At 38.3% G+C, this 25569-nt stretch overlaps 1 protein-coding gene across 3 annotated transcripts in view; it reads right to left on the bottom strand.

Annotated features, from left to right (window-relative positions):
* PAX5 (paired box 5) overlaps positions 1–25569 on the bottom strand; it is a 534721-nt gene that overhangs the window by 252313 nt on the left and 256839 nt on the right. For all 3 annotated transcript variants that reach the window (XM_077251644.1, XM_077251660.1, XM_077251651.1), the window contains exon 6: positions 6323–6498. In XM_077251644.1, coding sequence (XP_077107759.1) covers positions 6323–6498 — 176 coding nt within the window. The remainder of the gene's footprint in view (positions 1–6322; positions 6499–25569) is intronic.

The following is a 25569-nucleotide window of genomic DNA, read 5'->3' as shown; positions in this document are numbered from 1 at the left end:
ATGGTCTCTATGTCTCTCTCTGTGTCACTCTGATCCACATTAATCCTTTTCCTTTCTCTGTCTATAGACTTCAATAGACAGCTAGAATCTGATCCCTCAAAGAGGTGGCAGTTTTACGTGCCTTGAGCAAGATGGATTTTAGCTATCTTTCAGACTGAATGATGAGCTCAGGAGGCAGGGAAAGGAAAAGAAGTGGCTAATAAGTGGAGAAAGAGGGATTTTTCTGAAAACATATGATACAAAATTGTTTGTGCTATTCATCTCTGCATAACTTGTTAAAATCACAGTAACCATTTAAAAATAAGCTAGGTTATGGATAGAGGTGGGAATAGTTATTGAGGATAGGTCACTGATCCAAGAATTTATTCTATTTGCCATCTTTATCTAAGATTCAGACCATGAAGAATCAGGTCAATGAGGCTTAAGTGCAATAGCTTTTCCCCATCTCATACAACTCTTTTGTAAAATCCAATATCATGTAGTCTTACTACCAGTTATTTCCTTCTTACTTCTCTATAAATTTATAGACAGGATAGTTTGGACGCCACATCAGAATAGTATATGGTGAATATACACATCTGACAGACGTAACATTATTTTGTTCATTCTCACCCTAAAAGCATGTAAACTCTGAGACATCAATATACGACTATAGGATGACATCCCTGCATGAAGCGGACTTGGGATAATATGATATGTTCTGCATATAGAGTAATAATAATGATTAGAATTAAACAATGGACATGCATCAACTCTGTGTAGATGGAAGATGTCCCCCTCACAATCATTTCCTCTCATGGGTCCAAGGTTCCCCAGTTCAATATTGTCTCAATATCTTCCAATTATTGTTAAAATGTAGTAAAATTATTCTTAGCATAGAGCGCTGGCATATCGCTTCTTAAATTTTTCGTACTCCAAACTATGTTATACTTTTCTTCCAACACAACTGCTACTTCATTAACAAGACATATGGTTAGAGAGATAGAAAAAACAGACTAGTGAATGTTACAGTTATAGTGACAAGATCAGTGGAGAATCTGACCTGCTTCCTACTCCCATCTCAAGAAAACACAGATTCAGACAGAGGCGAGCGAGGGCAGGTTCATGCAGTTTGAAAGCAGCAACCTGACAGCAGTACAATCCTGCCAGAAGCTAGAAGAAAATTTACATTTCTACGAGTTCTTAACCTACAGCTAGAAGAACACTGGGTGATTAATACGCTCTCTTGATGTAACCAGAACGCAACGTTTTACAGCTGATACATTTTTATTAAGAATGACATTATACCTTTTCCAATAAGAAAATGTTAACAGAAATAATCTAGCAGTCCACATATGAAGATATATAACAGGTAGACTTTCAAGTCATTTTAGTCTTCAGAATCAACACCATGAACAGCTACTACTTGATAAACCTATAATACTATAGGTTTCCCATTCTAAGTGCCTTTAGCGTATGTGCAAATGTTAAGTATTTGGTACAGACAGGAAAAACGCTGCGTAAAAAAACTTGTGTTTTTGTTGCATTTTTTTATGCATTTTTTCCCCAATCATTAGAATTGACATGCTACAGTACAGATTGCAAACTGCTTCAAATATGCAAGTAAATTTAAGCAACTTTTGCACGCAATTTCTGAAACCTTACTCATTTTCCTGGGATAAAAAAATGCTGTGTTTTTGAAGGCAAAAACACGTGGGTAAAAAATGAGGTGCAAAAACACAACGTGTGCACATTCCCTTAAATATTTTGTGCCACACTGGATGTTTAACTCCACAGGATAGTTGATAAATGTCTGATTGATAGGACATCCATCAATCTGTAGAACAAGGTTCCTGATTCCCCATACTTCCTCCCTGCACAATTGCAGTGAGGAGGAGTTTGGATGAAGCAACAGCCGAGCATGTGCAGTGCCTCTCTATTCAATGTCTATGATGCTGATGGGAACAACCAGTTGGTTGTCTCTCATAAAGACTATGAATTGCCTTTCACATACACACAGTGCCTCTACCATGGACTATGAATGGATAGTCACTCTACATGCTCAACCACCGCTTTGTTCTTCTCATAGTGGTCATGCAGGTAGAAGGAACAAGAGACATAGGTACCCTGTTCTAGTGATCAACAGGGATCTCAGGGGTGGGGCCTCTAAAAATTAGATATTTATTATATCATTTATATGAGAAAGGTGATAAGAGTTGGGTTCAGCTTTGAAATAACTATGTTAAGAAATTAAAAAGAGAAAAGCAGCACTAATGGTGTTACAGAATATGGTGTACACCTTAAGACTTGATCCTAATTTTCCTTCCATACAGTAAATATGGAAACTGAGGCAACACTTCAAGAACATTCAAGCATACTGAAGCATTTCTTTTATTCAGGAAAAATAAAACTATATATTGTTTATGTAACTGATAAGAATGTAGTATTGGATAAGTGAAACTCATCCATATCTAGAACAAAGCTACCATGTCTAATCTGTACAGACTTACTAGACAGTGAATTAATTACTTTAAAGCGAACCTGCCAGCAGTTTTGGCTGATATAAGATACGGCCACTGCCTTTCAGGGCTTATCTACAGCATTCTATAATGCTGTAGAAAAGCCCCCTGTCCAACCTGAAAGATAAGAAAATAGGTTTTATTATAATCACCCAAGGGGCAGTCCTGTCCAATGGGTGTCGCAGGTCCGGGTGCGGCGCCTCCCATCTTCTAGTGATGCCACCTTCCTGTTGCTTCATCGCTCCCCGGCATGGCGGTCCTCCACAGGTGTACTTATCTGACCTGTTGAAGGCAGAGCAAAGTACTGCTGTGCGTAGGCACTGGGAAAGGTCAGAGATGCCCAACGCCTGCGCACTGCAGTTCTTTGGTCTGCCCTCAAGAGGTCAGATAAGTACGCCTGTGCAGGACCGCCATGCCGGGGAGCGATGAAGCAACAGGAAGGTGGCATCACTAGAAGATGGGAGGCGCCCACCCATCGGACCGGACCGCACTGGACCGCCCCCCTGGGTGAGTATAATAAAACTTATTTTTCTTATCTTTCAGGTCAGACCGGGGGTTTATCTACATCATTACAGAATGCTGTAGATAAGTCCTGAAAGGTGATGGCTGCATCTTATATCGACCAAAACAGTTGACAGGTTGCCTTTAAGCACCTAATTAATTATGTATTAATGACCATTCTTGATCTTGATGATTTTGTAAAGACGTACTTCTTTGTAAGGACGCCTTATTTTTGTTGTAGATAACTGTGAAAGCTTTGAGATGGTAAAAGCTCTCAGATATTTTCCTAAAAATGTTCCTAGGAGTGGGATTTTTTGAAAAAACTACTTGCAATCGTTTGATATTTGGTATAAACCATTTGGTAAGCTGTAACCTCATATTAATTTGAAAACTGATGTAGTGTACATATTTTTAGAATTGCATAATACCCCACTAAAGTCTTTTTATGGCATTTAGTATATGTTATGCCAATTTGGTAGGATCTGGGGAAGAAAAGGCTGACACAAATGTGAATATAGCTTTAGAAGGCTAAAAGGGTCATTTATTATAACATAGTGGATTGGATCTATTGGACAGTACTGTAATTGTAGCCAAAATTACTTCTTAATATTTTAAATAATTTCTAAAATAAAAAAAAATGCTTTCCAGACCAGCAAGTCTTAATTGTAAAAACTGTCACTTCATTTAAATTACATAGCAAAAGATCCATTTTAAGTACTTTTTTTCCCATGTAACACTCATTCAACAAAAATAACACTGGATAATTTTCAAGTGGGTTTTAAATGCAAGCCCGCTTGTAAATTTATCAATTTAATCCATGTCGGTGATCTCTCCTAGGAACAAATCAAGCTGCTAATCTCATGGTTCCGCTTAACAAGATATATTGATGTTGCAATAAATGGAAAACATTTAACCATTAATTCTTCCATTTTGCTTAAACAGAGAACTGCAAAAACAGTGGATTTGGGAAATAGTTAAATAGAATGGCTGTAGTACATTATTCAGATGTGTCTGGTTGTTCTGTGGAGAGAAATAATGAATGCAAAACTAGGAAGACAATCTGCACTAGATAGCAGAACAATGTAGAGGAGAAACTACTATGGTATAACTATAAAACGTAGACATATTCTTTAGTAGGGTTGAAGCATGAATAGGTTGCTAAGGATCCAGATTTCAAAAAACAAACCAAAACCAAAATGTGTAGCCATCTCAAAAATACTTGAGAAATCATTCTTCTTACATCATGCACCTTTACCCTCTATAAGTCAATACCATTTCTAAAATGTTAGTCATTGGGAAACGCAGCGTTTCTGATAGCGTCATTTGAATGGACTGATTGCACTGGCTCCCAATGGCTCCTGCAATGCGATCATGGGGTACCAATGAGATGTCATAGAAGCTGGGGCCGGATGATGGCCCTCTTGGCTGCCATCATGGTTTTTCTGTGGTCTGAGGCTGGGCTTTATAGGAGAATGTCATTTTCTCCATGAACTGCAAAATTGTGTATTGTAGTGTATGAAACAAGTGATCAAACAATCGCAGGCTCGGGACCCCTAACAGGATAAAAAAGTAAAAAATGCATAGAACAAAATGATAAAAGTTTAATCACCTCCTTTTCCCTCTTTAAAAATAAACATATAAAAAGAAACACATTTGGCATTGCCGCAACGCAAAACTACTATTAAAACAAAGTTTAATTAACCAAATGTTAATCTCCTTAAAGTGGAAAAAGAAATTAAATTTCCACATCTGCAGATTTTCCATTTTCTGGAATGCAGTAAAAAGCAGTTTTTATTTACACCTCAAAGTGGTAAAAATAAAAACACGCCCTCACCATACAAAAGACAAGGCCTCACACAGGTTCATTGATGTTTAAGAAAGTAAGAAATGTATATGGCAGAGAAAATGGCAGCAATAACCACATTTTTTTTCTACAAATGTCCAATAATGTTTATACCACTTAAATTAAAAAAAATGCATGATTAGTATAGCCATAACTGTACTGACCTGGAAAATCATGTTCCCTGGTAATTTTTATGTACGGTGAGCACCGTAAAAAGAGATCTAAAAAAACAATGGCATCCAATACATTTTTCTCACCATTTCAGCTCACATACTTTGTTTCCCAATTACCAAAACATTCCACTACATTCATTCCAGTAAAATGATTGATATCCTTTAAATGGAACCTGCCACTAGTTTAGTGACATAGCAGCTAAAAATATCACCTTATTCAGCATCTGCTGTGCATTCCCTAAATCCTTATATAACCCCCTGACTCCCTTTGTATATTCCCAAAAAACCTTTTTAATTTCTCCCACACTGCATGCTAATCTTCTCAGTCCAGTCCAATGGGTGTGGTTTTGGGCCTCTTAATCCCTCCCATTGGCTGTTGCTCGCTGTCCTACTTCATGGATGACACCTCTTGCGTCATCCACATCGCCATGCAACATCTCGCTCCTGCTCATAAATATTGCGTTTCACACCTGTTCAGTATGCTTTGCCCAACTGCGGGCAAAGCTGAAAATCAAGTGTCATGCGCCGACACACGTACTTCCGGCTCATGTACCGGAACTACGTTTGCCAGCACATGCGCACTTCTGTTTTTCGGCTTTGCCCACAGATGGGCAAAGCATACTGCGCAGGTGTAAAATGCAATATTTCTGAGCAGACACGATATGTCGCATGGCGATGTGGATTGCTATCCATGTCAGGAGGATGGCGAACAGAAGCCGAGAGGAGGGATGCAGAGGCTCGAAACTACACCCATTGGACCGGACTGAGATTACCATACAGCACGGGAGAAATTAATAAAGGTTTTCGGGAGTATACAAGGGGAGTCAGGGGGTTATATAAGGATTTAGAGAATGCAGCTCAGACGCTGAATAAGGTGATATTTTTAGGTGCTATGTCACAAAACTGGTGACAGGTCCCCTTTAAAACAACATCTCATCATACAAAAAACAGGCTCTCATATGGTTATGACAATAGAAAAATAAAAAAATAAAAAGTTATGGCTCCTAGAAAAAGAGAAAGAAATAATGAAAATGCAAAGATGAACATTTGTTACATTTGCACTCGTCTCTTGTAGTGTATTTGTGGCAACATACATTTACCAATAATTCATCACCAATCCTCTAAATATGTTAATTACATATTTTGAAAAAATGCAAAAATAAATAAAAAAAATATATATGCATAATAATATAAATATATATAAATATATTATTTTCCGACTTTCTATTTTTAGGGTTTAGCATAAAGTCACACTTCATGAAAACAAACAAAGAATATAGGAAGTATTGTTAAAGTTGATATAATACCTGTTCAGGTTTAATGGGTTCACTAGTTGTAAAAATATCAGTGTAATGCTGCCTCTCAAATACTCGATCCAACACTTCTAGCTGTTGTTGAGTAAATAGGTCACCTCGCATTTGTTTTCGGAGAAAGTCTCTTCCTGGAAGTGAATGGCCATTTGGTATGGGAGATTCCTGAATTCCTACAAAAAGAATGATGATTTTTAATACCAAGAAGAATACCAGGAAAGTTCAGAAGTAATATACATATTGCTTAGTAGTAAAGTCTCCATGTTAATATTCATTAAATTGTATGTTCACTATTTTATAGTTACCATATTTTTAATTGTAATTTAATAGTTAGGCTAAGTTCACATTAGCATGTGAGTCCGCAGCGTGGTGCTGTGGACTTCTTTCCTTAAGCTCCACCTACTTCCGCATGCATCCTGTGTACCTATCTTTAACATTGGGTACGCAGGTACATGCGTTGTATGCGGATGCGCCATTTTGACGTGCCCGCCGACCACAAAAAAAATGCAACATGTTGTGCTCGGTGGGCACGTCAAAATGACGCATCCGCATACAACACATGTCCCTGCATACCCAATGTTAAAGATAGGTCCGCAGGACGCATGCGGAAGTAGGCAGAGCTAAGAAGTCCACAGTAGCATGCTGCAGACTCAAGCGCTAATGTGAACCCGGCCTTGCAGAGTACTATAGTTATGGTACAGAGCTATATTACTGTTCACAGTGCTGCTAGTTGTGGAAAAACCAACATTTTAACTGAGATCCTTTAATGCAGTTGGACCATTATTTATTCCTGGTCAGGCTCTTAATGTGAATCTGTCAGTAAGATCAACACCACAACTCCACTCTATCACCTCCATCCCACTAAAAAAAAGCCTATATGGGAATTCAGGTCCTTAAAAGCTTAAATCCATTGACTCCTTTAGATTTTGTACCCATTACAGCATTCATGAGAAATCAGCTTCTTTTGTGTGATTATTAGCTCACTACCTAATTTCCTTGCCTGGTACCTGATTAGAGATGGGTGGACACCTGGATGCTCGGGTCCGGCGTGCTCAACCAAACAGTGGCAAAAAGTTTGGTTTCAGGTACCAGAACAGTATTCGACCCCATTTACTTGAATGGGGGCCTGAGCATCCAGTGTTTGCCAGGCTGTGATGTACATGACAACACAGTAAACACCGCTTCTGATTGGCAGTAAAATCATCACTGCTGGTCAGATCAAAAGACAGCGTGAGCGCACAGCTGTGATCAGAGGTGTAAAGTTTACCTCCGGTCACTGGTGTCAGCTGATGAGACTACTGCTCCCATCAGCCAAAGCCTGCTGCCGCTAATAACAGTGAGAGCAGGAGCTGCTCATGGGAGTATTCATCAGCCGGCGACTGTGCTGTAAACAAATAATTTTAAAAAAAGGCATGGGTTCACCTATATTTTTGATAAGCAGTCAGGCAAAACTCACAGCTGAGGGATGCAACCCTTAGCTGTCAGCTTCGGAAGGCAGGTTATTAAGAATAGAGGAGTCCCCACACCATATTTTTTAATTATTTAACTAAATCATTTAAAAAAATGGCGTGATGTCTTTCACATTTTTGACAACCAGCTAAGCTAAAGCAGACAGCTGGTGGTTGGTATTCTCAGGCTGGTAAGGGGCCATTGATTCTGCCCCCCAGCCTAAAAATAGCAACCCGCAGCTACCCAGAAAAGACACATCTGTTAGATGCACCAATTATGGCACTTTGCCTGGCTCTTCTCTCTTGCCTTGTAGCAGTGGCAAGTGGGGTTCATATTTGTGGGGTTGATGTCACCTTTGTATTGTCAGGTGACATCAAGCCCACGGATTACCAATGGAGAGGCATTTATAAGACACCTATCCATTACTAAGCCTATAGTTGTATGGTAAATATAGACACAGCCAGAATAAAGCATTTTATTTTAAATAAAACAAAACACTTTTCCTTTTTAAATTTGAAAATGGCAAACACAATTATACTCACCTAACGCCTAATTCCACCGAATCCCTTGACTCCTGTAATAAATTAAAAATACAAAACAAAAATATCCCTCACCTGTCCGTCGTTCTGTCCCACACTGTAAACCATGTTTGGGGGAGAAACAGTTTTCAACCTGGACAGTACCAAGATGCAACTGTCCAGGTTGAGAACCACTGATGAATGAGCTGCTGCGAGTGCAGCCTCATTGACTACCAGTGATGTCATCAAGGTTACTGCCGGTCACTGAGGCTGCATTCCCAGCTGGGCTGAACTGCGGTGACCTCAGTGAGATCCCCATTAGCATCGTGAGAAAGTCTTCACCGCAGTTCACCGAGAGAATTTCACTGTGGTGAATTTGAACTGCGGTAGCAGTACTCTCATCAGCCGACACCAATAACCAGAGGTAAACTTATTACCTTCGATCACAACTGTGGTCTCATGCTGTCATTTGACAGTATGGGAGCCACAGCTGTCTGACCGGCAGTGATGATTTTACCACTCATGAGAAGCAGTGTTTGTTTACGCTGTCATGCACATGACAGCGCAACAAACACCTGGTGTTCGGGAGGCCAAACCCAAACAGTAGCACGGACTTCCTGGTGAAGTCCATGTTCAGTTTCCGTGCCCAAACAGTAGGTGTTAGGTACGGACTCTGAACTTTACTGTTCGTGTTCACCTATCTCTATACCTGATGTCATACAGACAGTGAGCTGTTAATGGGAAACAACCTCAGCAGACTGAGGCTCAAGAAGTGCTCTGTCACACCCATAGAAGGCAATGCTTCATTTGCATATTAAATAAAATGCTGATTTCTCAGGAAGGGAGCCACAGATAGAAGATACAAAGGTGTTAATGTATTTAGGTTTCAAGTGCCTGCAAGCCCATATATGATGCTTATGGGGTTGATCTTACTGAGAGATTTCCTATAAAGGAGTTCTTAAAAATTCACAAGATATCCATTATACATAGGATAGAAGATAAATTGCCAATCACTGAGAGTCCAGCCACTGGGAACTCTGATCCCACGAGCAGTGCTCCAAAACAACAAGAACATGGCTCTTGAACATAGAGAACAGAGTTATTTCCAAGCCCAGAGTTGAATGAAACAGAGCAGAGATGTGCATGCTTCCACTCCATTCATTGTTTATGGGTACTGCTGGACAAATAAAGAATAAATGAAGAGAAGACAGAGCATGTGTACCTTTCCCCCTTTCAATAAGGGGCTCAATAAAGCCTTGTTGTCAATGTTGCACAGTCTTGTTCCCCAAATCATTCAAAGTCCCAGCAGTCAGACCCCCAGCGATCAGCAACCCTCTTAAATATATGAAATATCACCATCTACAGAAAAGTGCTGTATTAAAAAATACATTACTTTTATCACTGCATCCATAATATCCCATACAATAAAATGCACAATTTTTTCCTACTGTTAAAAAAAGACAATGCTAACGTTTCTGTTCTTTGTTTATATTGACTTCTAAAAATATAATAAAAGGTGATGTAAAACTCATATGTACCCCAAAAGTAAGAAATGAAAACTACAAGTTGTCCTGCAGAAATAGACAAGATATTAAACAGATCTTTAGATAAATGGAAAAGTGATAATGCTATGGGTCTTGAAATGGCGCAACACAAAAACAAGTTATCTGGTAAAAATATATATATATTTATTTTAAACAGGGGCTAATATACCATGTGGGTGACCCATGTAGCGGCACAAAGACCCATAAGGTTAAGGAGCATGTAAGGGATTCAGCTGATGTTGATAGGGAACAGAGAAATACAGTACAGAAAATGCACTCAATAATAAGATATTATAAAACAGTGTCCTTGTTTTGTCCCTGACCAGAGACCCCCTGCTATTCATATATGACCCAAGGGCAAAAGTAGAAAAGCAAAAAAAAAGAATATAAATTTCTTTTGGTGTAATTGTTAAAAAAAAACTTAACATTATTTACACTGCATAAATGCGGTAAAAAAGAAAATTTAAACAGTGGCAGAATTGCTGAACTTTTCTTACTTTTTCCTTTCACCTTTCAGATATTATACATTATAGGAACCACATTATAGGAAACCTATTAAAGAATACAACTCATCCCAAAAAAACACTCAAAGAACTACATTGATAGAAAAAAAATAAAAAAAGTTATGGCTTTTAAAATGCAAAGATGAAAAAAGCCAAGCAGTACCATTTTATGATAGTACAGTGTAATAATAATAATAGTAATGTACAGTGTAGAAAAAATATGCCACATGTAAATACAAATTTCAATTTTACACAATTGCGCCGATGGACCTTTCTTTGGTGTTCACGCCACTGTAATTATTTTCATTTTTCAAACATACCATAAATGCAGATATTTTCAGGTTTTAAGAAGCCAAAAAAATTGTATGTCGTTCCCCTGGATATGCACAGAGGACGTTATGCTAAGATTTTTTATTTTAATTTCTACAACACATTAGTAAGACGAACCTAACCCAAATGAACATAACACATGATGCACTATAGAGCTATAAACAGGTAATTACTTTAGATATGTCTATTGAAATTGCTTCAGCAAAAATGTATTAATTAAATGCAAAAACAAACCAAAACACAAGGATTCCTAAAATATAACTTTTAATAAGTAAAGTTAAAATAACAAAGTTCTAAAATTGAGGACAATACAGTGAAATAAATAACCAACAGGGGAACTAACTAACCCCTATCAAATACCCTACTCCTGTCCACTACCTATTTGCGGGGGTTGGCACCCTAAGTTTCTGCGGTTGGTGCCCCCGCTCCACGAAGACTGGCCCTGTTGGCCCTACAAATACCCTATAGTCCCTAAAAGGTAGTGTCACAAATACCAATAGACCCATCTTTGCATCGTTTGGACGGTTATTACCCCCTGATGAACCCCCGGTTTTCCCACGGGGGGGAAACGCGTTGGGTATTGTAAGGGATGCTATCCTGTATGGAGATGTTTGTCGATGGCTGGACTGATATCTGCAGCGCTGTTGAAGGACTCTTTTGAATCAGATGAGTAAAGCGCTTGATATGGCCTTATGACTACTTTATGGAGATGTCTGTCGGTGGCTGGACTGATACCCGCAGCACTGGTGAAGGACTCCTATGAATCAGATGAGTAAAGCGCCTAATATGGCTTAATGACTATTTTTGCTGCATATGATATGGCCATCTAAATAATTTCTGCACCGATATCCATAGCGCTTGATATGGCTCAATGACTATTTTTGCTGCATGAGATGTGGCTATCTATATGACTGTTGGACCCATATTTACAGCATGATTGAAGGACCTCGATGTATTGGACGGGCCATATCCTCATTTCTTCTCTGTGTGAAAACGCTTCATTTGGTTCAAACTGCATATGATATGGCCATCAGAATGACTTTTTTGACACAATATATATACATCTCTTTGGGATAGGACTTTTGCATCATACTCTGGTGTCTCCACTCTATGAAATGACTTTTTTTGGAACTAGCCGATGTATTAAGGTGGCTTTTTTGCATCTTGCTTTTGCTGACTTCACCATTGTGTGAGAATTACGTATGGGCATTATTGTCATTTGTGTGGTTTCCCATAACTGAGTTTTGTGCATAAATGGGACATTAATATTTTCCCTCTCTGTCGGCCCAAAAAAAGCTATATTTTGTTTGAATACCTTATCAGGGCATCCAGGCTGTTGGTTACAAAACTATTTTTCAGTTTTTTTGTTTAGCTTGTTTTTGATTATTTTTTTCTATTATGTTTTTCATACAGTTTTTTGCTAATTTTTTATAATATTTTTGCTTATGGATAAACTAGCAGGCCATTGTAACTACAGATGTGGCAGTTGGGGTTCTCTACTCTATGTATTTAGTGAGATATGATGGTATCATTGTGATCTGAGGGGCTCTCTTTTTTGAGTTGTTCTGTTTAAAGGCGATATTAATATCTCTCCTTTTTTATACCCCATAAAAGAGAAAAAAAATGTATGGTATGTGAATACCCTATTTAGGGTCTTCAGCTTGGGCTATAAAACTATTTTTGAGTTTTTTTTGCTTAGTTTGTTTTTTCTAATTTTTTCTTATTTATTTATACTATTTTTGCTAATTTTTTATAATATTTTTGGTTTTTGGGTCTATTGGTATTTGTGACACTACCTTTTAGGGACTATAGGGTATCAGTAGGGCCAACAGGGCCAGTCTTCGTGGAGCGGGGGCACCAACTGCAGAAACTTAGGGTGCCAACCCCCGCAAATAGGTAGTGGACAGGAGTAGGGTATTTGATAGGGGTTAGTTAGTTCCCCTGTTGGTTATTTATTTCACTGTATTGTCCTCAATTTTAGAACTTTGTTATTTTAACTTTACTTATTAAAAGTTATATTTTAGGAATCCTTGTGTTTTGGTTTGTTTTTGTAGTCTAGGATTCCATTGGGACTTGCTTTTTGGGTTTTTTCTATTAATTAAATGCACAATTGTTTCTCCTTTGCAGAAATATTTACTTTAGTTTTTCTTGAGCCCATTATGTGAAATCTCTGCTTTGCAGATCAATTGGTCATTTTTTCAATTTTCTCTAGGGGTGTATGCTTTCACCCCTTCCTTCCAGATGCTGCCAGACACAACTCTGATATTCCTAAACTGCTATATCAGCTCCTGAGCAGTGATTGGCAGCATCTGGGTGCACGGAGTGAATATGCACATGCCCAGAGAAGACTCAGAGGAAATACCCAGTTGGACTGCACAGAACAGTTTTCACACACTGTGCTTCAAAAGAAATATATGTGAATATCTCTGCAATGGAGCGACACAGTGCAAAATGGAAAAGAATAGCAGAATCCAGGAGGCTAAAAGATTATTTCAAGGTATTTAACTCATTTCCTTGAGCAAAAGATATATCCTCTTTCAAGGTTTACATACTCCTTAAGTTTTCAGATGCAGCTGTAGATAGAGATGTAGGCTTCATCGAAATACATTGAACACCTCAAAAATACATTACATAGCATTAAATTCATCAAACATTATAGACAATACAGCAAGTACTGCTCTACAGGTGCTTAATAACTTATCTGTTAGTTGCTGAAAATATTCAAGCTTTTTCCAATATTGTGACTGATTTATAGGGTACTTTCTGTATGACTGTATGGTGTTCATCCAACAAGAATTGAACATGGTTACAAATTGGCGTTCATTCAGGCCTGTGTATCACATTTTAAATGTAGGTCTGTTTTTAGGCAACAGATCTAATATCCACAATTTATACATGTGCTGTAAGGATATAGAACAGTTCATTATATAATATAATTAGGAGCCAAACGGGAATTATCCACACCTTAGTGAAACTCGAGTTATTGAGCCTATACAATAAGACCATCTAAAGCACGACAGATAATGTGTAATTAGTGGAATTACCTTTGTAATTAGTACTTTCCTCTGTGGATTGCGTGAGTAGTTATACAACTACTGATAGAGGTATCACTGTAATAACACAGCATTTGCTTTTGCTGTCTGATACCGAGCATGCAGAGAATAAGTCAAAAAAATTGCACAAAAATGCTGAATTTAATTTTTGCCTGACTTTTATGTGGACAGATTTTGTCTATTGCTAAATAGTGATACGAAATACATGAAAGCTATGGTAAAATCTCAGTCAGGTAGCTTTCATTATTCTCCATGTCACAAGAAACCTTGGGCAGTTATGAAAAATGAGACTAATATAATAATTTGTTAAACTGCAAAATAGTTCAAGTGCTGCCACATTAGGTTCATGTACTGTTCAGCTAAGTTCACTAATGTTGCCAAAGAAAATATGATCCTAATTTGTTAAAGGGGTGGTCCGAAGGAAAACTTCCTATCTATTTAGTCCCATAATCTAAGCTATTTTCTAATATACTTGCATAAAAAATTCCCTACTGTTCCCTAATTACACTAACTACTTTTGTATTTTTTCTCTACTTCCTGTCTGATGACGATTCATTTGAGTATCAGTGCATGCTGGGATACTAAAAAAAGCATCATCAGAGCAGGGGGCAGAGGCTCCAGTCATTGTCACAGCCCCGCCCCCTCCCTGAAATGAAGCATCATCAGTGATGCTCATTTCACGGGCTTTGCTGTCCCTGCCCTGTACCCCAATGTCTCCTTCTTTGTACCTCCAGCACCCTGTTTGGTGATAGTCCTCCTGCATGCTGCGTATAGCGACACCACTCTGCTGCCAATTTATTACTATTCAGCTAAGCAGACAGAAGACTGGATGCCATGCTCACCACACAGGGCAATGGGGTAAACATTACATAAAGGAGGAGACACTCGAGTACAGCGCAGGAACAGAAAAGCCCGTGAAATGAGCCCCACTGATGACTCTTCATATCAGAGAGAGGGCTGTGACAATGACAGCAGCCTTTTCCTCCTGCTCTGATGATGCTTTGTTTGAGTATCCCAGCATGCACTGGGGGTGCTCAAACAAATCTTCATCAGAACCGGAAGTGCAGAAAACAAAATACAAAAGTATTTATTCATTTTATTCACTTATATAGCACCATTAATTCCACAGTGCTTACAGACATTATCATCACTGTCCCCAGTGGAGCTCACAAGTTTGTGAAGTGTGGGAGGAAACCGGAGACCCCGGAGGAAACCCACGCAAACACAGGGAGAACATACAAACTCCTTGCAGATGGTGGGATTTAAACCCAGGACCCCAGTTAAATAGTATAGTTAGGGAATGGTACAGAATTTTTAATGAAAGTATATAAGAAAATAGCTTAAATTATGGGACTAAATCTTCCTGTCCTCCCCATTGGTCAATGCTTACTTGGCTGCAGTGGTAATGTGCCATAAACTGCACACGAGAGCAAAAGCCAATCTCTATTACAATTATTTTTGTTGGAGCTGTGTGCAATATATATGCTTTCCACTCCAGATACAGTAAATACCAGTATACTTATATTAATTCATATGTAATTAAAGTATTGAGCATATATATTGTGAACACAGGTTACAAACGGCATATTTATTGTACCTTTTTATCATTATTGTTCCCAAACATATATAGGAAGGATTATTATTTTCGTATTCACATCTGATTTCTTGATCCTTCTATATATACCATAAGTAAATATTATCTGTATAAAAGAAAACCAATTTGCATAGTCATAAGGTATTTCTTAACTAAAATGCTACTACATCAATAGGTAGTTTTTGTACTATAGCCACTGTGCTTCAACAAAAATGTTAATGTATTGATATCTTAGATGTGAGTCCAGTACTGTATGTCTTAATATTACTAGGTGCTAATTCAGTTGCTTTATGTGTCCCTTAGAGGTATCTTTGTTTTTTTATTTTTTATTTTTTGCATGTTTTAAAGATTATTGCAATTTGTAATATTTATTAAGGATCTCTTTGTTATTTTTGGGTAATAATCACAATCCTGAAAAAGGCTAATATACTGTATTGTATTTTGAAGTGCCAGTATCTTTATTAAAGATATTATGTTAGATGCTATTTTGATAATCATTAACTTAGAGAATGTCTATAAAGGTTTCCAACCTTTTTTTCTAGTTAGTTCTTACAGTGCACTAGTTACAGATATTCCCACTAATGTTTATATGGTAGCTAAAGTCATACAGTATGTACAAATAGGTAACAGTGTTTCTGTCCCTCTGTATTGTTTTCCAAGACTGCAAGCAAATTGTTACATTGAAAAATCATTTAAATTCCAAATATTAAAACAGTAGATGTAGGTTTTATTGCTTTTTTTTATTTCTAGGTATTTTGGTGACTATTCCAAGAGATGACTTTCTGTACTATTAGGTTTAAATCAGTATTTTACACACTATTAACTCACTACAACATACATATGAACATTAAATCATCCTAAGGACACATCACATGTTGAAAGACTCTAATACCAATAGTCTCCAACTATATTACTTTGAGCCTCAGATAATTGCTTTACTTCACAGGAATGTGCCGACTAATTAAGATGGATGCTACCTATGCCGTTTAGAACCTTAAAAAAAAGAAAAGAAATGAATTATTGCGAAGAGCAAAAAGGGTATTTTGGAATTAGGTCCAATTTAATAGCAGTAATTTGCTTTAACTGTGTCCTGAGATCTTGTAAGATCATGTTCCATCACAGTAATAATTACATAGCAGTTAATGTGTATTTTTCAAGATTTCTTACAAACAAAAAGACATCTGGCACAAAGGAAGACTTGTTTGCACTGGTAAACATGTATTGCACAGTTGCAACTCACTCTTTTAAAGATGTAAAGTGTCCTTTTAAGCGTGAATTAAACACAAAATAAAGCAACAGTTCCCTTATTATTGGAAAATGTGTAGTTGTATAGGCAATCTTACTCTGCATTTGTATTACTTTATTATATTGTATACCCCATTTATCCCTATGCACATAATTAGGAAATTGTGCAGTTTTCACCATTACTTCAAAATGTTTTATTTCTAGCTACAGACATCACCTTCTATAACAAAAGTGATTTACATAGGTTTTTGTTCAATGCGTAGACCAAAAAGCCGTCTTCTCACCTATAGTGATATGACCAAGTTCTACAAATTCTTTATTAGCATTAGCAGGACCCTTACCCTAGAAATTTCTGATTACCAAAGTAAAGTATGTCAACTTGAAGCATAATTGTATACAATGAATACCTTTGCCTCTTTTTTATTGTATTGTATTGTATTTTTATGTATCATAAAAATAAGAAACATCTTTAATTAGGATTAAAGAAGTTGTCTGCTACTTTGGTATGGAGCAGCTCCGCAAGAGAGTACTTCCAGCCATCGAACACCACCAATGACACCGATAACCGCTAATCGGGGGGGGGGGTGACGTTGTTGGTCTCAGACCGATCAGACATTGATGACCTAGCCTAAGGGTAGGTCATAAATGCTAAAGTAGTAGACGACCTTTTTAATCAATCATGATTAACATTTGTTTCTGCAGCTTGCATGTATTACAGTACATTGCTAGCTGGTCAATGCTGTTCAGAGTCAATCACAACAGGCAGCTACATGTAGATTATGACATCCCTCTCATGTCTTCTACTGAACACTTGCTAAGCTCACATCTAACCATACCAGTAATCATACAAACACTTGTATCCTCTTCATTGGTAGAGAAATCACTAACCTATTTCAAGTTACAGTTTCCAGGTTCACCTAAGCCACATATGATACACCATTGATGATATACAGATTGTTGCACTGTACAAAAATAATTTTAGAATATTTTTAAAGAATCCTATCATTACATAATGGTATTTCAAAACATAGATAATCAACACGAGAATGTAATAATTAATACACAGTGATCATAAAAAGATAGAGAAGTCACACCACATGTGTAATGAATGAAGTAAAGTAACAAACAATAATAATACACTGTGTGCAGAATTATTAGGCAAGTTGTATTTTGATCACATGATACTTTTTATACTTGTTGTCCTACGCAGCAATCTTGAAATTGCCAAACTTTTGAAGCCTGATCAGTGATCACCGAACAATCAAGCGTTTCCTGGCAAATAGCCAATAGGGTCGCAAGAAACATGTTGGGCAAAAAAGGCGCAAAATAACTGCCCATGAATTGAGGAAAATCAAGCGTGAAGCTGCCAATATGCTATTTGCCACCAGTTTTGCCATATTTCAGAGCTGCAACGTTACTGGAGTAACAAAAAGCACAAGGTGTGCGATACTCAGGGACATGGCCAAGGTAAGGAAGGCTGAAAAACTACCTCCTTTGAACAAGAAACATAAGATAAAATGTCAAGACTGGGCCAAGAAATATCTTAAGACTGACTTGTCAAAGGTTTTATGGACTGATGAAATGAAAGTGACTCTTGATGGGCCAGATGGATGGGCCAGAGGCTGGATCAGTAAAGGGCAGAGAGGTCCCCTCCGACTCAGACGCCAGCAAGGTGGAGGTGGGGTACTGGTATGGGCTGGTATCATCAAAGATGAACTTGTAGGACATTTTCGGGTTGAGGATGGAGTGAAGCTTAACTCCCAGACCTACTGCCAGTTTCTGGAAGACAACTTCTTCAAGCAGTGGTGCAGGAAGAAGTCGGTATCGTTCAAGAAAAACATGATTTTCATGCAGGACAATGCTCCATCACATGCCTCCAACTTCTCCACAGCGTGGCTGGCCAGTAAAGGTCGCAAAGAAGAAAAAATAATGACATGGCCTCCTTGATCACCTGATCTGAACCCCATAGAGAACCTGTAGTCCCTCATAAAATGTGAGATCTACAGGGAGGGAAAACAGTCCACCTCTCGGAGTAGTGTCTGGGAGGCTGTGGTAGCTGCTGCATGCAATGTTGATCATAAATAGATCAAGCAACTGACAGAATCTATAGATTGAAGGCTGTTGAGTGTCATCATAAAGAAAGGTGGCTATATTGGTCACTAATTTGGGGGGGTTTGTTTTTGCTTGTCAGAAATGTTTATTTCTAAATTTTGTGCAGTTACATTGGTTTACCTGGTGAAAATAAACAAGTGAGATGGGAATATATTTGGTTTTTATTAAGCTGCCTAATAATTCTGCACAGTAATAGTTACCTGCACAAACAGATATCCTCTTATTATAAAAAAAAACCACTCCAACTTCCAAAAATATTAAGCTTTGATATTTATGAGTCTTTTGGGTTGATTGAGAACATAGTTGTTGATCAATAATAAGAATAATCCTCTAAAATACAACTTGCCTAATAATTCTGCACACAGTGTAGTGATGTCACAGATTTTCATTATACAAGGATATTACTAAACATAACAAACAGAAATAATAAACACAACAATGTCACAGTGACATCACAGTACATGAATAATAAAACATGTAAGGTCATAACAAGAGATGGGCGAACCCAAACAGTAAAGTGTGCATGACAGCGCGGCAAACACTGCTACTGATTGGCGGTAAAATCATCACCACTGGTCAGACAGCTGCAATTCCCAAGCTGTCAAAAGAGAGCATGAGCCCGCAGCTATGATCGGAGATATAAAGTTTACCTACTGCTCCCATTATCCAATGCCTGCTGCCGCTAATCACAGTGAGAGCAGTAGCAGCTGATTTGAGTATTCATCAGCCAACACCGCCACTGCAAATAAATAATAAAAAAAAAACGGTTTGGGTTCACTTGTATTTTTGATAACCAACCAGGCAAAACTGACAGCTGGGGGCTGCAACCCTCAGCTGTCAGCTTCAGCAAGGCAGGTTATAAAGAAAATCGGGATCCACAAGCTGATTTTTTTAATTATTTCAATAAATAATTTAAAAAAGAAAGGCATTAGGGTCTCCCCAATTTTTGACAACCAGCCTTGCTAAAGCAGACAGCTGAGGGCTGGTATTATCAGGCTGATAAGGGGCCATGGATATTGCCCCCCCCCCAGCCAAACAATAGCAGCCCGCAGCTGCCCAGAAAAGACACATCTATTAGATGCGCCAATTCTGGCACTTTGCTCGGCTCTTCCCACTTGCCCTGTAGTGGTGGCAAGTGGGGTTCATATATGTGTGGTTGATGTCACCATTGTATTGTCAGGTGACATCAAGCCCGCAGATTACTAATGGAGAAGCATCTTTAAGACACCTATCCATTACTAATCCTATAGTTATATGGTAAATAAAGACACAGTCAGAATAAAGTCTTTTATGTGAAATAAAACAAAACACACTTTTCCTTTTAAATTTAAAAATAACAAAGACAGTTATACTCACCTAACGCCTAATTCCACGGAAGGCCTCATCTCCTGTCATAAAACAAAAATAAACAACATCAATGTCCCTCACCTGTCTGTCGTTCTGTCCCATGCCGTAATCCATCATAGAGGTTACCTCCGGTCACTGAGGCTGCATTTCTAGCCGGGCTGAACTGTGGTGACCTCAGTGAGATACCTGACTTTCTCACGGTGCAAAGGTGAGTTCATTGCAGTTCAAATTTTCTAGTGAAATTCTCCCAGTGAATTTCGTTGATCTCGCCTCTGCATCATGATACTTTCTCACAGTGCTAGCAGGGATATCATTGAGAATACAAAAGCCCTGTACGACAAGCCACAAGCAGATTTGGCGCCAAGAGAGAGAGAGGAGCAGACACGGACCAGGGATGGTGCCAAGGCCAGCATGACAAGCCTCAGCAGGAAATCAACGTCACCAGGGTGCCAATCACCACCCGATAAGATTTACACTACACCCAAGAAGACCTAGAGTTCCAAGTGCGCCAATCAAAACCATGACCTGTGCCCTACACCAGTCAAAACCTAGAGATTAGACATCACCTATCATGAGCCGAGGTCCAGTCATTTTTGCTCTAGGCCCAGGAGACATTCACCAATGGTCAAGCAGCAAAGATCTGCGAGGAGACAGCAACTAGAGAGACACACCTGCGATTGCAGAGAGACAAGGCCATCACTTTCAGACATACCATACGTAGCGGGGGTCAGCCGGGGTCAGGACATCAAGTTTGGAGGGAGACAGTTGGTGCGTGAGAGGCTCAATGAACTCTAATAGACTTCATCAGAAAGACCTGCAGCCTAGAGGGAAAACACAGTAATCCCCACTAGGGCGAGAGATAAACAAAGAACCTATGTGGTAACTCCCGTGAATGGGTGAACCATCTTTGTAAACAGTGTTATATAGTGAAGAATTTTCGCTGCTATTTTATTCGTATCATTATTTGGTTTAATGTTGATTTATCTTGTTATTATCACCAGCTGTTCAGAATTACTGAAATTCTATTGCATTTAAACAGAATTATACCGTTTATTGCCTTGTTTCCTCTGTGCGTTGCATCCATTCGCATTACACTCGCATCTCCGTGGCCACATGTTTTGCGGCTTTTTGACAGCCACAAAACATGTGGGGATTGCTTGTCAAACACAGGCAATCTCTACATGTTTTGTGGCGGTCTACCGGCCACGAAACATGGCGGCAATGCGACCATCTCACTCGAGCTCTCGTTATATTCCATGAATACTCGAGTAGCAAGCACTTGTGCTCATCACTATTATTAAATCATCAATTACCATATTGATTAACAAAAAAAATAGGTTTTCAGATGGTACATGAGGCGTTGCCCACAGTTATCAGTGTCCAAACATGAGGCAAAAATTATTTAAAAAAAATATTTTAAAAATTTTATTGCTAAAAAAAATTTTTAAAATAATTTTTGCCTCATGTTTGGACACTGAGGATTCTGGGCAGCGCTTCATGTACCGCCTGAAAACCAAGTTTTTTCACTATTTGGATCTGGATGCCTACAGGATCTTGCAGGTGGACCAGCAGTTAACAGAGCTCTCATCCAGTTTAAACAGTGATGTGCCTCAGCTGCACATCTTCCATAGGCGAGCAGTATTTCATCCATTATCAGCCCTCCTACCTTGTTGATTCGAATAATGTGCACTTTCCTTCTCCTTTTTGACCATATAGATTATATATATATATATATATATATATATATACTAGATTGTGGCCCGATTCTAACGCATCGGGTATTCTAGAATATGCATGTCCCCATAGTATATGGACAATGATGATTCCAGAATTCGCGGCAGACTGTGCCCGTCGCTGATTGGTCGAGGCAACCTTTATGACATCATCGTCGCCATGGCAACCATTATGACATCTACGTCGATACTGTGCCCGTCGCTGATTGGTCAATCAGAGACGCGGGATTTCCATTATGACATCATCGTCCCCATGCTGTGCCCGTCGCTGAGTGATCGAGGCCTGGCGGCCTCGACCAATCAGAGACGCGGGATTTCCAGGACAGACAGACAGACAGAAAGACAGACAGACAGACAGACAGACGGAAAAACCCTTAGACAATTATATATATAGATATATATGAAATACATCTATTTTTTTGTTTTTTCTGTATAGAATCAAAGCACTTGGCGGCAAGCAGCAAGTGTCCACCTCTGCTTCCTGTAATTGCTTTTCTAAAGCTTTTGCATGTTGTGCGCACAGATAATATACAGCTAACATGCAAACTGTATGGAACATTTAGTTGTAGATTTGCAAAAATATTCTGAAAATAATTAAATTGATGATTGTTTAAGAACATCGAACTTTGCCTGAAAAGAACATGCATTTAGTGATGATTTTTCTGTACTATAGTTTTCAATCTGTTTGTGATGATAGATAGATAGATAGATAGATAGATAGATAGATAGATAGATAGATAGATAGATAGATAGATAAATGATAGCAATTCTCATTCACTTTTAGTAATTGACAAATGAAATATAAAAACTTTGTGTAAATTACGTAGAAATAAACAAATAAACTAATTGCTGAAATTGCTGGTAAAGAAAATTCTAAATATTTATAGTAATGCATTCCTAACTGCTTTAAAATTTCAGCTAAAATCTTCATATAAATGTTTTTAAGATTCCGTCTAAAATTTTATAACACCAAGACTATAGATATAGACTTAGAAGTAAACCAACAGTCCAGTGAAACAGTTAAAATCCTTCCAATTCCAATATAAAACTAATATGTTTGCTGCAATCGCACAAATATTTTCAAAATAAATTACTTTGTTTCTCTGAGATCAGTGCGATTTGTTGCAGATCAAAGAAAGGAGAACCGAGGGAAGAGAAAAAAATACAAGATATACCATCAAAGATCCAAAAATACTTTTCATTTTGAAGTGATATCGCAGCATTTCAAAGCCAATGATAGAGTTTCAGCTCATTCTCTATTATCCATTGAAAGCAGCCGGAGCCAGCAGCAGACTGTACTAGATTGTATTCTCCATAAGATGGTCAACGATATATATATATGATCTTCAACCTCTATTGATTGACCAATTTCACAAGCAAAGGCTGGTGAAATGAAGCTGAAATGAACACCTTGCTTTAACTCATTGAACCTATCAGGCCTGAGTTAATCTCACTGCCCAGTGTCTCTGATAGAATTCAATTGATCAATCATGTTTTGGTGATAGTACCATTTCACTGCTTTATTGCTTCTTCTTTTCTTGGCTTGCCCTGTTATATATATGAGGACCAGCTTCACACCTAAAAGATGTACACAGATCACTGTCTGTGTGTCAGGAGCAGTTGCCTGCCCATGCATGTCTGAACCCTTATGTTAAGCAGAGAAATTGAAAAATTAAATTCATTATATCACATTTTGTGCTCTCTTTTGATCTTAATTTTGTGCTATTTTAATATGCAGTGATGCTTGTGACAGTCTATATAATGTTTTTAAGTAGTCCACTGTAGATATTGAATCACTTTCCTATACATTTAACTATGAGAGCATTACATTATTATAATCAGGGTTATCTTGGTTCCTACTTTAAAATAACTTTCCATTTGTGCTTACTATGTTGCTTGCATAGATGTTCAGTATAAAACAGAAATTTTCCGACAAATCTCTCCACTAAAAATATTTGCACAATTTGTCTTCCACGTCCTGTCATCTATGAAGCCAATAAGGTCAACATCATATGTGACTTTATGAACGCGATGAAAAATCCAACAATCTTGGATTATTAGCAACAATCATAGCAGGGCACAGGTTTTCAGTGCTGTCCCTTGACAACCATTAGACGCAACGCCACCCCTCTGTAGCTCCAGTCTTAAAGGGGTTGTCTGGCCTTTGACTACAAGTCTGCCGTCACCCCATGTAACTGCAAACTTGTGAATCCTCCCATCGCATGCACTGTGAACACTGTGAGGATTCTCCCGTGCCAGGAGCAGGCGCCATCACTGACCGTGGCTGATGCAGCAACTTATCAGCTGCTAGCTGCTGGATTGTCAGCCATCAGAGGATGCTAGTCTCTTTCATCACAGGTCAGTTTTAAGTCGTATTGGTGGTCATTATGGAGTCAAAATAGAATGTACACAACCACAGAGTTCCCCTATAACAGTGTCTTACATCCAAAACAAGGAGCCAACACTGGGACTCCTTTTCTATATGAATGATACATGTGAGCAACCATCAGAATGTGTAGAAGAGATCTGTTCAAGTCTCTTCTAGCTGGTACTGTATTATGGTGTTGATTTTACCCAAAATTTGCAGAAAATACTCAATGCATAAATATACTCCATGGGTAAATGCATACAGAAAAGATTTTCTGTGTTTTTTCCATAGCAAATCAGTACCAGTAACCAAAAGTTCACATTTGTTACATGTGGATTTTGCTGGGGATTTCACCCTATACAATGCAAAATGTATGTGCATACGTGATGTTCAAAATCAGTACACATTTTGTTGTGAACTTTACCTCATTAATTGAAAGAGTTAAATCCACAATGAATATCCGCACAAAGAATTGACATACTGATGATTTACAAATAATTGGTGTAGATCAATTTCCACATTGGACTTTTAATTATTTGAAACGCTGCATATGAAAGATATCTAGAGCTAGCACTGAAACTACTTGCAGACACAGATCCCATGTGCAGTTTTCCATGACACAAACCTATACTGGGTGAGAAAAAGAGGAGGTTATTATTTACTCATTACCTGACTGAAATATGGTGTAAATTATTATCACATGTGTACTACAGTTGGTGTAAATCGATTCACAGAACCCAGTCCTTTAGCCAATCAGTGATCTGTCGCCGCTGGACAGGATCCTGCCTCCTTCCTGCTGGCATCCGCAGTTCTTTTAATTGCCAGCCTGATGAGACATCATGTGACCTCATGCCAGATCAACTAATTAAAAGAAGAGCTACAGTCAAGTAACAGGTGGATCTCAGCGCTCCTGTCTAGTGGCCGCAGATTACTGACATGGTCGATGGACCTGGTAGTGTAAATCATTTTGCACCAACTCTACAGAATTCCCATTATTACAGTCATGGATAAAAGTGTTGGCACTCTTGAAGTTGTTCCAGAAAATGAAGTATTTTTCTCATAAAATTATTGCAATTACACATGTTTTATTTTCCACATGTTTCTTTCCTTTGTGTGTATTAAAACAACACAAAAAAACAGAAAAAAAGGCAAATTGGACATAATTTCACACAAAACCCCAAAAACGGGCTGGACAAAATTGTTGGCACATTTTCAAAGTTGTGGGTAAACACCTTCAATTCAAGCATGTAATGCTCACTCAAACTCACCTGTGGCAAGTAACAGGTGTGGGCAATATAAAAATCATACCTGAAACCAGATAAACTATTTCAGCCCTGACTGTATAAGGCCCTGAGGAAACAGGAACGGTGATGTACGTGCTGTTTCTGTGTTCACCTACCTTAGAGCTATTTTTCTAAAGAAAAACTTCTTTCTTCCTCCTCTCATTC

This window comes from Ranitomeya variabilis, chromosome 1 (genome assembly GCF_051348905.1).
Source record: "Ranitomeya variabilis isolate aRanVar5 chromosome 1, aRanVar5.hap1, whole genome shotgun sequence".
In the NCBI taxonomy this organism is placed as follows: Eukaryota; Metazoa; Chordata; class Amphibia; order Anura; family Dendrobatidae; genus Ranitomeya; species Ranitomeya variabilis.
This window is presented reverse-complemented; position numbering and strand designations above follow the sequence as displayed.